The 13,952-nt window shown below is 37.3% G+C and overlaps 1 protein-coding gene across 1 annotated transcript in view; it reads left to right on the top strand.

Moving 5' to 3' along the window:
* LOC311601508 (uncharacterized protein) overlaps nt 1-13,952 on the top strand; it is a 231,228-nt gene that overhangs the window by 122,160 nt on the left and 95,116 nt on the right. Inside the window, exon 6 of the mRNA XM_084789002.1 lies at nt 12,662-12,737. Within this exon, the coding sequence (XP_084645128.1) occupies nt 12,662-12,737 (76 nt within the window). The remainder of the gene's footprint in view (nt 1-12,661; nt 12,738-13,952) is intronic.

The raw sequence follows: 13,952 nt of genomic DNA, 5'->3' as shown, positions 1-13,952 counted from the left end.
CTGTTACCTCTTTATGAAGCAGAGTGCTATAAGACCTCAAAAGTACCCAATAAGTGGGAAGGCCATCAGACAAATGGCCTGTAGGATGTTAAGACACAACAGTCCTCATGATATCTCCAAGAAAGCCATGACTCTTGATGCTGAGAAACTTTTATGAGTCAATCACAAATTTATAATAACCTTTAACTTGACAGAACTGATATTCTTCAAGGCTGACCAAGAAGCAAGTATTTTTTCCCTGTGGCTGAGTTGGCAGTTTAAAAATCCAAACCAATTCTAGGGGTGGTGGTATACCTGCTCTACTACCAGGAAGGTCTGAGTTTGAGATCAGCCTGATCAGTATACTGAGTTTCAGGTTAGCCAAGGCTACACAGTAAGATAATATCTCAGAAAACAAAAATTATAACAAAACTAATTAGAAGATTGCTCAGTTTATGAATGACTTCACCATGGGGCATGTGTGCTTCAGTCCTTTGAGATCCATGGTCCTATATTTGGTTAGGCCATTCAAGACTATTTTCTTTACAACTCCATTATATGACTAGTTCAGTGAAATAAACACCATCTTCATGTAGTGTCTACCCAAAAGTCTATATGATATAAAACACAGAGGTCCTGGCCCCAGAACTATTCTTCAAGTGCTTACTACTTCTAATAGGGTTAAATAGACAAAAAGAAATAAAAAGTCACTGTTCTCTCTCTCTCTCTCTCTCTCTCTCTCTCTCTCTCTCTCTCTCTCTCTCTCTCTCTCTGTGTGTGTGTGTGTGTGTTTAGCATAGAGTCTAGTATTGATAATAACATCAATTTTCTTTTTTAAATTGAAAATAGACATAATATATCTTGATTATAATCTCACCTCCCTCTACTTTTCCCAGTTCCTCCCCACCTCCCTTTCCTTCTGGATCTACTGTCTTTCTGTCTCTCATTAGAAAAGCAGAGGCTTCTACAAGATAACAGCCAAACATGACAAAATAAAATATATGCTGAAGTAAAAAGTATAGCAAAGTTGGACACAGCAACCCAACAGTAGGAAAAGAATCCCAAGAGCAGGAAGGAGAATCAGACACCCACTCCTTCTCACAGTCAGGATACTAAGCTAAATCTATAATATATATGCAGACCTGTAGACCCATGCAGACCCTGTGCTTGTTGCTCCAATCTCTGTTGAGTTCAAAGGGAAGTCTATACTCTTTGTCCATACAAGAACAAAACTTTTTCTCTGAAAGTTCAGCACATTCACATTATAACCATTGGAATACTTCTGATCCAGAACATCCTTCTTGGGGACATTCTGTCTTTGTTTCTCCATACTATATTCTGTTATATTTTATTAATATAAATGTTATATATAATATGGTATTAATATTAGTATATTATAGCTTTCCATTTTTATAGCAAATTGCAACTCAGAGGAATGCATTGCAATAAACAAACAAAACCGATAAATCCCCAAATATGTTTTATTTCTTTGAGGGTGTATGGGGGCACTGCCATATTTTTCTGTTGTTACTACTAGTACTTGCATAGCATGCATGAAGCCCTGGGATTGATCTCTAGCACTCTGTATAAAATCTTAAGATACTTCATTTACATCTAACAAAAGAAACGGATGCAGATATTTCTGAAACAACAAACATTAAATGCTTGTTTACTAGTTCTCCTAGAATCTGATCTAGTCACTTTCACTGCATAATTCCTGAATCTAAAGGACTGCCACTGAACCATTCTGGACCTCTCAGGTTTTCTACAACATAAGAAAATGGAAATTACGATACCTTTCAAATGTTAGTAATTATTATTATTTTTTTAATCTTTTCTTTACCAAGACTGTCCTGGAGGATCAGTGTATGTTATGTGTATTCTATTTGGGGAACTCAATGGAGAATCAGGCTATCAGAGAAGGCCTCTGATTTTGTCAACAGAATTGGAAAAACTAATCTGAGGGAGAGAACCAAAGAATAATAGTGACTGTGCTACTTCTGGGAAAATAATGTAAGCAATTATAGGGAAATAAGTGAAGATGAGCAATTCTGTTATGAGATACATGCATATTGTAACATATATGAGAGGACAGTGATTTGAAGACATTAAGAACTTGAGCAAGGGACAGGTTTAATTGATGGAATGGCCAACAGAAGTGAGAGGATTGAGATCAAGATAGGTAAATCTTTCTTCTCTTTCTTTCTTTTTTATTCTTCTTTTCAACAAATAGTGCTGGTCTAACTGGATGTCAGCATGTAGAAGAATGCAAATAGATCCATATCTGTCACCCTGCACAAAACTCATGTTCAAGGGGATCAAAGAACACAGCATAAAACAAGAAACATTAAACTTACTAGAAGAAAAAGTGGGGAATAACCGTGAACATATTAGCACAGGAGACAACTTCCTGATCACAACACTGATGTCACAGATACTAACACAGTCAATAAATATGATCTCATGAAACTAAAAAGCTCTTTTAAGGCAAAGGATACTGTCAATAGGATAAAGACCTGCCTACAGATTGGGAAAGGATCCTCACCAATGCCACATTTGACCAAGGGCTAATATGTAAAATATATAAAGAACTCAAGAAACTAGACCTCAAAAAACATGAGACTTGATAGGTTGTGGTCATATGGAGGGAGAGAGGGTCCCCCCTCTGTTAGAGGTCTAGGGGAGGGAAATAAGAGTGAAGGGGGAGGGAGGATGGGAAAGGTAAGATACAATAGAGGGTATAACATTTAGGATATAATCTGATTTAATTATAATAAATTTTAAAAGATTAGATACCTAACAAATGACTGGAAAATACTAATCAAAAGTATATAGTTTCTAAACGTAACTTTAAATAGATGGTAATTTTTTCTGGAAAAACAGGTAAGGCTTAAACAGGGAATCTTAAATGTCTGAGAAACAAAGAAATGTTCGGAGCCAGGTGCGGTACCACATGCCTGTAATTCCAGCACTTAGGGAGGCTGAGGGAGGCAAGTTCCTGTGAGTTCAAGGCCAACCTTGGCTACAAAGCTAGTCCAGGACAACCAAGGCTACACAGAGAAAACTGTGTCTTGGGAAAAAAGCTCAAAATGTTCAACATCCTTAGCCATCAGGGAAGTGCAAATTAAAACTACTTTGAGAGTCCATATTACACCTGTCCAAATGGCTAAGATAAAACCCAAAAGTGACAGCTCATGTTGGCAAGAATGCAGAGCAAGGAAAACACTCCTCCATTGCTAGCCAAATGCGAATTTATACAGCCACTATGGAAATCCATATGGTTCTTCATGAAATTGGGAATAGATCTACATCAAGACTCAGATATACTACCTTGAGCATATACCCAAAGGACACTCCATCCTACCACAAGGGTGCTTGCCATATATTGGGAACAATCCAGATGTCTATCAACTGAAGAATAGAGAAAGAAATTGTAGTATATTTTTACAATGGAACTTAATGTATAAATGCAACTTTAACTCAGTGGTTAAAAAAATATCATGAATTTTGCAGGCAAATGGATAGAATAGGAAAAAATCATCCTGAGTGAGGTACTCCCAAACCCAGAAAGGCAAACATGTATTGACTCACTTATAGGTGGATATTAGTCGTAAAGTAAATGATATTCAAGTTGCAATCCACCGACCCAGAGAGGATAACTAACAAGGAGAGCTCAAGGGAGGATGTGTAGATTTCCCAGGGAAGAGGAAATAGAGTAGATTTTGAGGATGGACTGAGAGTAGGTGGGGATCAAACAAGAGGGATCAGACAGGGTGTGGATTGGATGGAGGGAGAGAATACTGGGTTTAATTACTAGAATTTGGAGCCCCTTGAGGATTTATGTAGAACTCCAGTACAGTTGAAACTTCTGGAATCTATAAGAATGACCCTAGAAAATTCTCCTAGGTATGGGGGATACGGAGCCTGAACAAGCCAACTTCTATAACCAGGCAAGGCTCCTAGCAGCAGGACTGGGACATCAGCCCAGCCACAAAACTGCCCACCTACAATCTACCCTGCCTGCAAGATGTGCTGGGGAAATGGTGGGGCAGAACATGTGGGAGTGGCCAACAACAACTAGTCTAATTGGAGGCCCATGCCTGACAATGCTTGAATGATCAGGAACCAGACCCTGAGCAGCCCAGAGACTCAGGATAGAACCAAACATGACTGGCGAAAAAGTCAATGGAATGATTCCTAACTATATCCTGCCCAACACAATTGTTAGAGATGTATCATTCAGCAACTGTGAGAGCAGATGTAGAGACTCACAGTCAAACACTAGTCAGAGCCATGGGGAACCCTATGCAATAGGGAGAAGAAGGATTATAGTACTCACAGGGGTCCACGACACAACAAAGACCTGGCCGAAAGAATATACTAAGCAAGGCTCATAGCACTTCACAGAGACTGAGTGGAAAAACATGGACCCTGTATGGGTCTAAGTTAGGTAATCTATATATACCTTATGGTTGTGTGGCTTTGTTTCATTTTATTTTATTTTTAAATTTTATTTATATGTATGTTCTATCTGCATGTACACCTGCATACCAGAGGAGGGTATTAGAGGGTATAGGTAGTTGTGAGCCACCATGTGGTTGCTGGGAATTGAACTCAGGACCTCTGGAAGAGTAGACAGCGCTCTTAACTGCTGAGTCATCCCTCTAACCCCCTTGGCTTTGTTTTATTGTGGGAGTACCAACAGAGGGAGTGGGGGTGTGTCTGACTCTGTTGCCTGTACTTGGGACCTTTCTCTCATTCTGGGTTGGTTGCTTTGACCAGACTTGATATGAGGGCTTATGCCTAGTCTTATTGTAACTTTGTAAGCCATGTTCAAATGAAAAGATGAAAAAGAAAGAAAAAATATAGGCAAACCTTGCTTTGTCTTCTTTTTAATTTTTAATTTTTTAAAACATTTTTTATAATAAAATCTATTTCGATCATATTCTTTCCTTCCCCCAAATTTGTCCAGATTCTCCTCCCTCCATACCCTCTTAACTTAAACATCTTTCTCAAAAAGTAAACCAACAACTGAATACAACAGCAAAATGTTCACAAATTAGACAACAATACAATATCAACTAAGAAAGAAACAAAACAAAACTCCAATAACAACAACAACAACAAAAAGTATAACCAAATAAAATCACATACACAAAAAACAGTGGAGTCCATTATTTATTGGCCAACTACTTCTTGAACATGAGATCTGCCCTGAAGTGGTTGAAATACCTAGTGTCATGGCATTGGAGGAAATGGTTTTTTCATCTCCCAGCAAATACAAATGGGAGTTGCATTGTGATCCTTGACACTAGTGGCTAGGTTTTCATTCATTGATACATTCATTCATTTTTAGAAAATATAACAAAATAAAATATAATGAAATAAGACAAAAACTACCACATTGAAGTCAGAAAACACAAACCAAGAGAAGGGAAAGAACCTGAGAGAAGGCACAAGAGCCAGAGAAGCACTAGTTCACATGCTCAGGAATCCCATAAAATGTTAAACTGGAAGCCATACTATAACTTCAAAGGATCTGGTAAAGATACTTGCTATGCATGCTGCTTTAGTCTCTGAATTCATACAAAAATTGCTCATGTAGATTTAGAGGACCCTGGTTGTGGGTATTGTCTGTCCCATCTGGTTCTTACATTGTTTTTGTTTCCCCTTTAGTGGGAGGCAGTGGGCATGAGCTCTAACAAAGCTCTAACACAACCCATTTAGGAATTAATGTTCCAAGGTCTCCCACTCTTTTGATGTCTGCCTATGGGTCTCTGTATTTGTTCCCAGCAGCAGCAGCAGCCTCTCTAATGATAATTGAACAAGGCACTGATATATGAGTATAGAAGAATATTATTAGAAGTCATTTTATCACTATATTTTTTTTCGTTTCTTTTGTTTAGACCAGTATTATTTGGTTTTGCCCTAGGTCCCTGGGCTATCAAGTCTCAGGTTCTTGGTCACACAAGCATTGTTTGGTATGGGTGCCAACTCATGGAGTGGGCCTTAAGTCAGATCAAATATTGGTTAGTTACCCCCACAAGTTTTGTGATACCATTGTCCTAGCATATCTTGTAGGCAGGACAGAACTGGGGATGGACTGCCATGGCTTTGGCAGCAGACTACTATTGCTGCCCCAGGCTGAGGCTTGAGGCAGGGCACCATGGCTTTCACCTTTGAGGGAGGGTGGTGGCGTTAGGCTTAGAACTACAGAGTGCTGCAGCTTTGGGCTATTTCTGCTGTGGTGGTGGGTGGTGGCTATTGGGAAAGGTATTGTTTCCATGCTTTTTTCCTCAGTCCATTTGTCATTTGTATAAAGGAGGGCTACCACTTTTGTGAGTTTATTTTGTATCCAGCTACTTGGCTGAATGTGTTTATCAGGCATAGGAGTTCCTTGGTGGAATTTTTCAGGCCATTTAATGTATGCTATTATATCATCTGTAAATAAAGATACTTTGACCTCTTCCTTTCCAATGTATATCCCTTTGAACCCCTGCAGCTGTCTTCTTGCTTTAGCGAGGACTTCAAGTACTATATTGAATAGCTATGGAGAGAGTGGACAGCCTTGTCTTGTTCCCGATTTTAGTCAAATTGCCTTGAGTTTCTCTCCACTTAAGCTTATGTTGTTCATGAACTTGCTATAAACTATCTTTATTATTTTGAGGTATGTCCCTTTTATCCCTAATCTCTTCAGAACTTTGATGATGAAGGGTGTTAGATTTTGTAAAAGGCATTTTCTGCATCTAACGAGATTATGATGTGTTTTTTCCTTTCAAATTTTAAATGGTGGATTACATTTATTGATTTTCATATACTGAACCATGCCTGCATCTTTGGGTTGGAGCCTGTTTGAACATGGTAGATGATCTTTTTGGTGTGTTCCTGGATTAAGTTTGCAAGTATTTTACTGAGTATATTTGCAACTGTGTTCATAAGGGAAATTGCTCTATAATGTTCATTCTTTGTTGGATCTTTGTGTAGTTTGGGTAGAAGCCATAAATGTGGCCTCATAAAATAAGTTGGGTAATATTTCTTCTGTTTCTACTTTTTGTGGAATAATTTGAAGAGAATTAGAGTTAACCCTTCTTTGAATGTCTGGTAGAATTCTGTGATAAAACCATCTGTTCCTTGGCTTTTTTGGGTGGCGATACTTTTAATAAATGTTCCTATTTCACTAGGGTTATAGGTCTGTTTTAATTGCCTTTCTGATCTTGATTTAACTTTGGTCAGTGATATGTATCAAGTAAATTGTCCATTTTTTAAAAATTTCTAATTTGATGAAGTACAGGTTTTTAAAGTTTGTCCTTATGGTCCTCTATTCCTCAGTGGCTGTTGTTATATCCCACTTTTTGTTTCTAATTCTATTAATTTGGATATTCTCTCCTAATTTTAGATAATTTGGAAAATGGTTTGTCAATTTTATGGACTATCTCAAAGAACCAGCTCTGTTTCACTGGTTGTATTTTTTGTTTCTATTCTATTGATTTCAATGATGAGTTTAATTATTTCTTGTCCTCTATTTTTGGGTGTGATTTTGTCTTTTTGTTCTAGTATGAGATCTCTCCAATGTATATAGACATTTAGTGCTATAAACTTGTCTATTAGAACAGTCTTCATTGTGTCCTATAAATTTGGGTATGTTGTGCATTTATTTTCATTCAATTCTAGAAAGCCTTTGATATCTTTCTTGATATCTGCCTTGACCCATTTTTCATTTAGTAGAGAATTTTTTATTATTCATAAGTTTGTAAGCTTTTTTTCTTTCTATATGTTGATATCCATCTTTAATCTGTGTTGGTCAGATAGGATGCAAGTGTTATTTGCCTTTCTTGTATCTTTTGAGATTTGATTCATGTGATCAACATTGGAGAACGTTCCATGAAGTGCTAAGAAAAAAAAACTGATTCTTTTGTGTTTGGGTAAAGAATTCTATAAATATCTGTTAGGCCCACTTGGTTTATAATGTCTGTTAGCTCCAGCATTTTATCTGTATAGCTGTTTTCTGCATGACATGTCTATTGGTGCTAGTGGGACATTGAAGTCTCCATCTGTTTGTGTATGAGGGTGAATATGTGATTTAAGATTTAATAGTGCTTCTTTTACAAAGTTGGGTGCCTTTGTGTTTTTGGCAAAAATGTTAAGAATTGAAATGTCCTCTTGATGGATTTTTCTTTGGATTAATATTAGTTTTCTATATCTTTTGATTAGTTTTTGTTTGAAATTTATTTTATCAGTTGTTAAAATGATTATGACAGCTTCTTATTTTAGGACCACTTGCTTGGAATATCTTCTTCTAATCTTTACCCTAAGGTAATATTTACCCTTGATGTTAAAATCTGTTTCTTGGATTCAGGGCTTTAAAGAATGGGTCTTGTTTTCACAGCTTTTTTTGTGAATTTTTACTGGAGACTTGAGAATGTTGATGCTGAGAGATGTTAATGACCAATGTTTATTGATTTCTATTACTTTTGTTGTTATTTTTAGTGATGTGTGTGTGTGTGTGTGTGTGTGTGTGTGTGTATGTGTGTATTCCATATTTTCACTTTTCTGGTCTGAGATTATTTATTCCCTGTGGTTTCTGCTGGAGTTGTCAGGAGGGATAAGGAAAGAGTGAGGTAAGGGAGGTTAAGGGGAAGATCTGCAAGATCCTTTAGAGATGAGGTAGAGGTGAGGCTGCTGCAGAGATGGTGATGAAACTAGACAATTGGATGTGGAGGAATGGAGTAAGATATAATCAAGTAATTCATACTGCTAATCCCAGCACAGAAGTGGGCAATGTGCATACCTATAACTCTAGCACTTGGGAAGTGGAGACAGGAGGATCAGAAGTTCAAGGTCATCCTTAGGTACATAGTCCAAAGCCAATTTAGGATATATATGATACTATCTCCAATCTCCCCCACCAAAATCAAAGAAGTGTCAGGAAAAGGAGCACCAATTTTAGTGTCAAGAGAAAAACCTGCCCATGGGGGTTCATTCTCAAGGAGTAAAGCAGACAAGAAGTGAAACAGGAGGTAGACGCCATAATAAAAGCTGAGAGCCAGGAAACCAGGCTTTTTATTCTGGTCTTATGAATAAGGAGCTAATTGATTTAACCAGGTCTAATTTTCAGGTTTCAAATTATCTGTAATGTTAGCATATTATTTCACTACTTGTTAAGACCTTGGACTTCTAATATTTTTGTAATTCTATGAAATACCAAGAAGAGACTTGATATCCTATGAGCATATACAGGGGGAGGAGGTCCCCCTCACTCACAGTCATAGGGGAGGAGAGTAAGGGGAAAATGGGAGGGAAGGAGGAATGGGAGGATAGAAGGGAGGGGATAACCACTGAGATGTAATATGAATAAATTAATAAAATAAAAATAAAAAAAGAAAAAATATGTATTCTGAGAAAATGTAAATATTTTTGATAATAATATTAGTTACTAGCTACTATTACATTGGCTGCTGTGTGATGGCATAAAGCTAAGCAATTTATATACATTCTAACTTATGTATATAGTTTTTTATCCATAAAAAGCACAGATATCAAAAGATCTTAGCAAAATTACAGACACAACAGGAGGCACAGCCTTGATTTCATGCCGGGTTAATAAGGAAAAAGGTTTGTTAACTTGTTTCCTAATGTTTTTAGATGAGATCTTTCTATGTTGTCCAGGCTGGTCTCAAATCCCTGGCCTCAAGTAATTTGCCTGCTTGCTGAGGGTTCATGAGACTAGGGTTCACTATGTTGCCTGGCTTCATTTTGAGTCATTCAACTAGAGATTACCTTTAATTTACACAAAGTATTTGAGGCAGTATCAGAAGGCTAGAATCTTTGTCTGACTACTCAATGTAGGTATAAACATGAGAAAATGTCTTTCTTGTCCAGTTTTTATGGTCTCTAATTCGAAGTGCAGCATTTCCCAGTTCCCTGCCATGCCTTTCTTAAGAAAAATTGCCTCTAGCTGCTCTGTAGGTATGTCTTTCAAGGCCTAACCACTTAGGGCACAAGGGAAGTGACCTGGACCTCTTGAAGAAAGGCAGTCTTTCACAATCTTGGCTTTAGTATGCTTGGGAGGTCCTTTGTTATGAAGGTGACTTTCAGACCTAACTGACTACAACTTTTTTATTTTTATTTTTATTTTTTAATGAAGCGCTTTTCCAGAACTGTATGTGCTAGACCTTACTCTGTGCAAAATGGCATGTGGACTATTGTAGTAAAATGTATTTTCTAAGTTGTAGCTGAAAGAAAAGAAAATCTCCGTCATATCTTCCAAGTTTACATAAATTTCCAGCTTTGCCAGAGGCCCATGATGGTGCCCTGCTTCTTTTTTTCCCAGTATTCCATGCTCCTTCCTACCATGTTCACCTACAGAAGGAAACAAACTTCGTGGCTTTGTTGTGCTATTTAATCTCTGTCTGCTCTAGATGATTTCTGGAAGGAAATGCACAACAATAGGAGAGACAAAAGCCAGAATGGAAAAGGTAGAATGGAAAAGAGGGAGAAAGAAACGGAGCAAAGATAGAAAAGCTTCTTTTCTTTTTCTTATTTTAAAAATATAGTTTATTAATTTATTCATGATACATCTCAATGGTTATCCCATCCTTGTATCCTCCCATTCCTCCCTCCCTCCTGCTTTCTCCTACTTCTGTCCCCTATGACTGTGACTGAGGGGAACCTCCTCTCCCTGAATATGATACTAGGGTATCAAATCTCTTCTTAGTAGACTGCCATCCTTCCTCTGAGTGCCACCAGGCCTCCCCATCCAGGGGACATGATCAAATATGGGGCACCAGAGTTCGTGTGAAAGTCAGACCCCAGTCTCCACTCAACTGTGAAGAAAGTCTTCACTTACCAGGAAAGTGGGACAGAGGGGAAGACTTCCTATTGGGACTCTAGGTGAGAGAATCAAGGGAGAATGGGGAAATAGAAGGACCCAGAGGGTCCTGGAAACCTACAAGTAGATCATTATGATAGGCAGATTTGGGCCCAGGGGTCCTGCTCAAACTATGGCACAAGCCAAGGACAATACATGCAGTAAACTTTGAACCCCTACGCAGATCTACCCAATGGACAGAAAAGCTTCTTTTCATCTTGAGGTTTATTTCAACAAATGTCCCCTTTCCAACTACCTTCTCCTTTCTTCTTTTATTTTAGCATAGGATGTTAAATGATATTTTAATATTTGATATATAAAAATCTTTTTGAAAACCACAACATAAATTATGTATTATACTTTCTGATATGCAACAGTGAGTTTTCATTATGAAAAATCACTGGAAGGTGATCTTTGAAAGTAAAAACATTTTGAGTTATGAGTGCTTATGTCTGTTTTCCACATGTTTATTAATTGCTATGTTGCCTTTTAATTAAACAAACAGATGTATTTAACAGGGTTTTGAATAAGAAGCAAAAATATATATGAGAAAACAATTCAGAAAAGAAACTAAGAATCAACAATCACATCAAATTTATATATGTATGTGAAACTGCTCACTTGTGGTAATTAATTTCATGTGCCCACTTGACTTCAGAACTCAGACATTTAGTTAACATTATCTGTGTGTGTTCATGAAGTAGCAACAAAAATATTTTTTATGTGAGATGTGCTGAGGTAAAGGTAGTGTAGAACTTGTATGAGTGTCCAACCAATTCCTAGTCTAGCTTGAGACGCAGGCTATGAGAAGGAGCCCACACCTGACATTGCCTGCATGGCCAGGAACCAGAGGTTAGATAGCCCACAAACCTGGGATATAACCAAACATGACTGTGAAATTCTTTGTAATGATGCTCTGTTATATTTGTAGACTGAAGCCTAGCATAATCATCATCAGAGGAAATTCATCTAGCAATGAATGGGTGAAGATACAGAGACCCATAGACATATGTTAGATAGACCTCAGGTAATTACTCAGAAGAGAGAGAGAAACAATTGTAGGAGCCAAAGGGGTCAAGGATACCACAAGAAAACCCACACAGAATCAACTAAGCAGGGCTAATAAGAGCTCAGAGACAGAAACAACAATCAGTGAGCTTGCATGGGACTGACCTAGGCCTTCTGCATATATGTTACATTTGTGTAGTTACATTTGTCTTGTTTAGGACTTCTAACAGTGGGGACAGGGCCTCTTTCTGACTCTGTTGCCTGTGTTTTGGACCCTTTCCTCCTACTGGGTTGCCTTCTCTGCTATGTTTTGTTGGTATCCCTGTGAAACCTACTTTTTTCTGAAGTGAAACAGAGCAGGAGTGGATATGGGGAAGAGAGGAAGTGGTGGGGAGGGACTGGGAAGAGAGGAGGGAGGATAAACTATGGTTGGAATATAAAATATGAGAGAAGGATAAATAAATAATTTAATGATTGAGAGTTGCCACAACATGTGGAACTGTATCAAAGGGTCACAGCAAAATGAAAGTTGGGAAGAATCACTGCTCTAGGTTGATGGGCCCTGTCCTTTTAGGTGAAAATCTGAATAGAAAAAAAGAGGCTGAGTAAGAGGGGACTTAACTGGGAGAAATGCTGGAGCTGGGGACATCAGTGGTTTCTAGCTTTCAGACTGAAGTGGAGTAATGAACTCATCTTGAGTCACACCTGTGCTGCCTTGCAGAAGAGCATGTACACATCCAGTGCTTGTGAGGCCCCATCATATGAACTGAAAACAAAACTATGCTATTGTATTTCTTGTATCCCCAGATTATTGATGACCTGCCAATTTCTTGATTTCCTTGATACCGTGAGCCAATTGTCTTCTGTCCCAGAAGTACAACAGGTATCTGTCTGTCTGTCTATCTATCTATCTATCTATCTATTTATCTCATATCTATCAAGAAGAGATATGTATAAGTATATAGAGATATATGATATACAAACAAATATATGTATAAATATATACACCAAATATATTTTATTAGTTTTGTTTTTGTAGAGGACCTTAGCACCCTAGCATACTATTTTAATAGTAATAAACTAATATTTGCTGCTTCTCACATGCCTAGTATATCAGTATTGTATGAAATTAATGTTTAAGTGTTTGTATATAAGAATATTGTCAGATTTACAACTTTGATATCTAATATATTCTTTTTTCTAATATATTCTTATTGAAAAGTGGGAACTTTCTTCTTTTTAAATTTTTTATGTTTCTTTTTAATGTATACATTTATGTTATTACACATGGATAAAATAAATAAACTACATATAGCAGGAAGACCATGAGACAATCAGGAATTATATAAATGTTACATTCATAGTGATTTACCTATTTGCATTTGGCAAACTTGAAGTAAACATCTTTCCTATCTTCTTGGGTCTAAATTTCTGAATGGAGATTAATATCTATCATATCTCATCTCTATTAACTTTAAAAAGCTATCTCGATCTAAACACATCTTAACCCACAACCTACTAAGCTTTATTGACAGACTAAACTATCTGGTCTTCAAACCCATCAGAGATTTGAGAACGGATAAAACTTAAATACCTGAGTGAACCTGGAGTACAGGTTAGCAGCTTCCAAAATGAAAATAATGATTGAGATAGTTTACTGCCTGAACAGTCACCCAACACTCTATAAAACATTGGAGCATCATCTTCAGCCTTCTGGCCCAATATATCTGACAGACATATTTGCAAGGCAGGAACTATAAAGATTTGCTTATCCTGTCTTGGCAGAGTTTGGCCGTTGACTCTGCCTGCATTAGGGACATATCTCTTTTCCTTTATCTTTCTTTTGTAGATAAGGAGATAGGAGCTGAAAAGAAAGAAAGGGGCATGTAGAAATATAGAGGGAAGATAGAACAAAAGGTAGATTATTGAATCTGCTCATTTCAAGGTCCTAATTGTTGCTCACAAATAAGGTTATTTTTTAATTCAGTTGTATTGAATTTTGTATATTGATGCAAATCATGCTCATGTCAAAAACAAACTAGACTAATTTTATCACAAAAGTATATATTCTAAGTCTAATATATGAGGTAAAATAGTT

Source organism: Acomys minous (assembly GCF_964271855.1).
Source record: "Acomys minous genome assembly, chromosome: 7".
Classification (NCBI taxonomy): Eukaryota; Metazoa; Chordata; class Mammalia; order Rodentia; family Muridae; genus Acomys; species Acomys minous.
The sequence above is the reverse complement of the archived record's forward strand: the minus strand, read 5'-3'. Positions and strand labels throughout refer to the sequence as shown.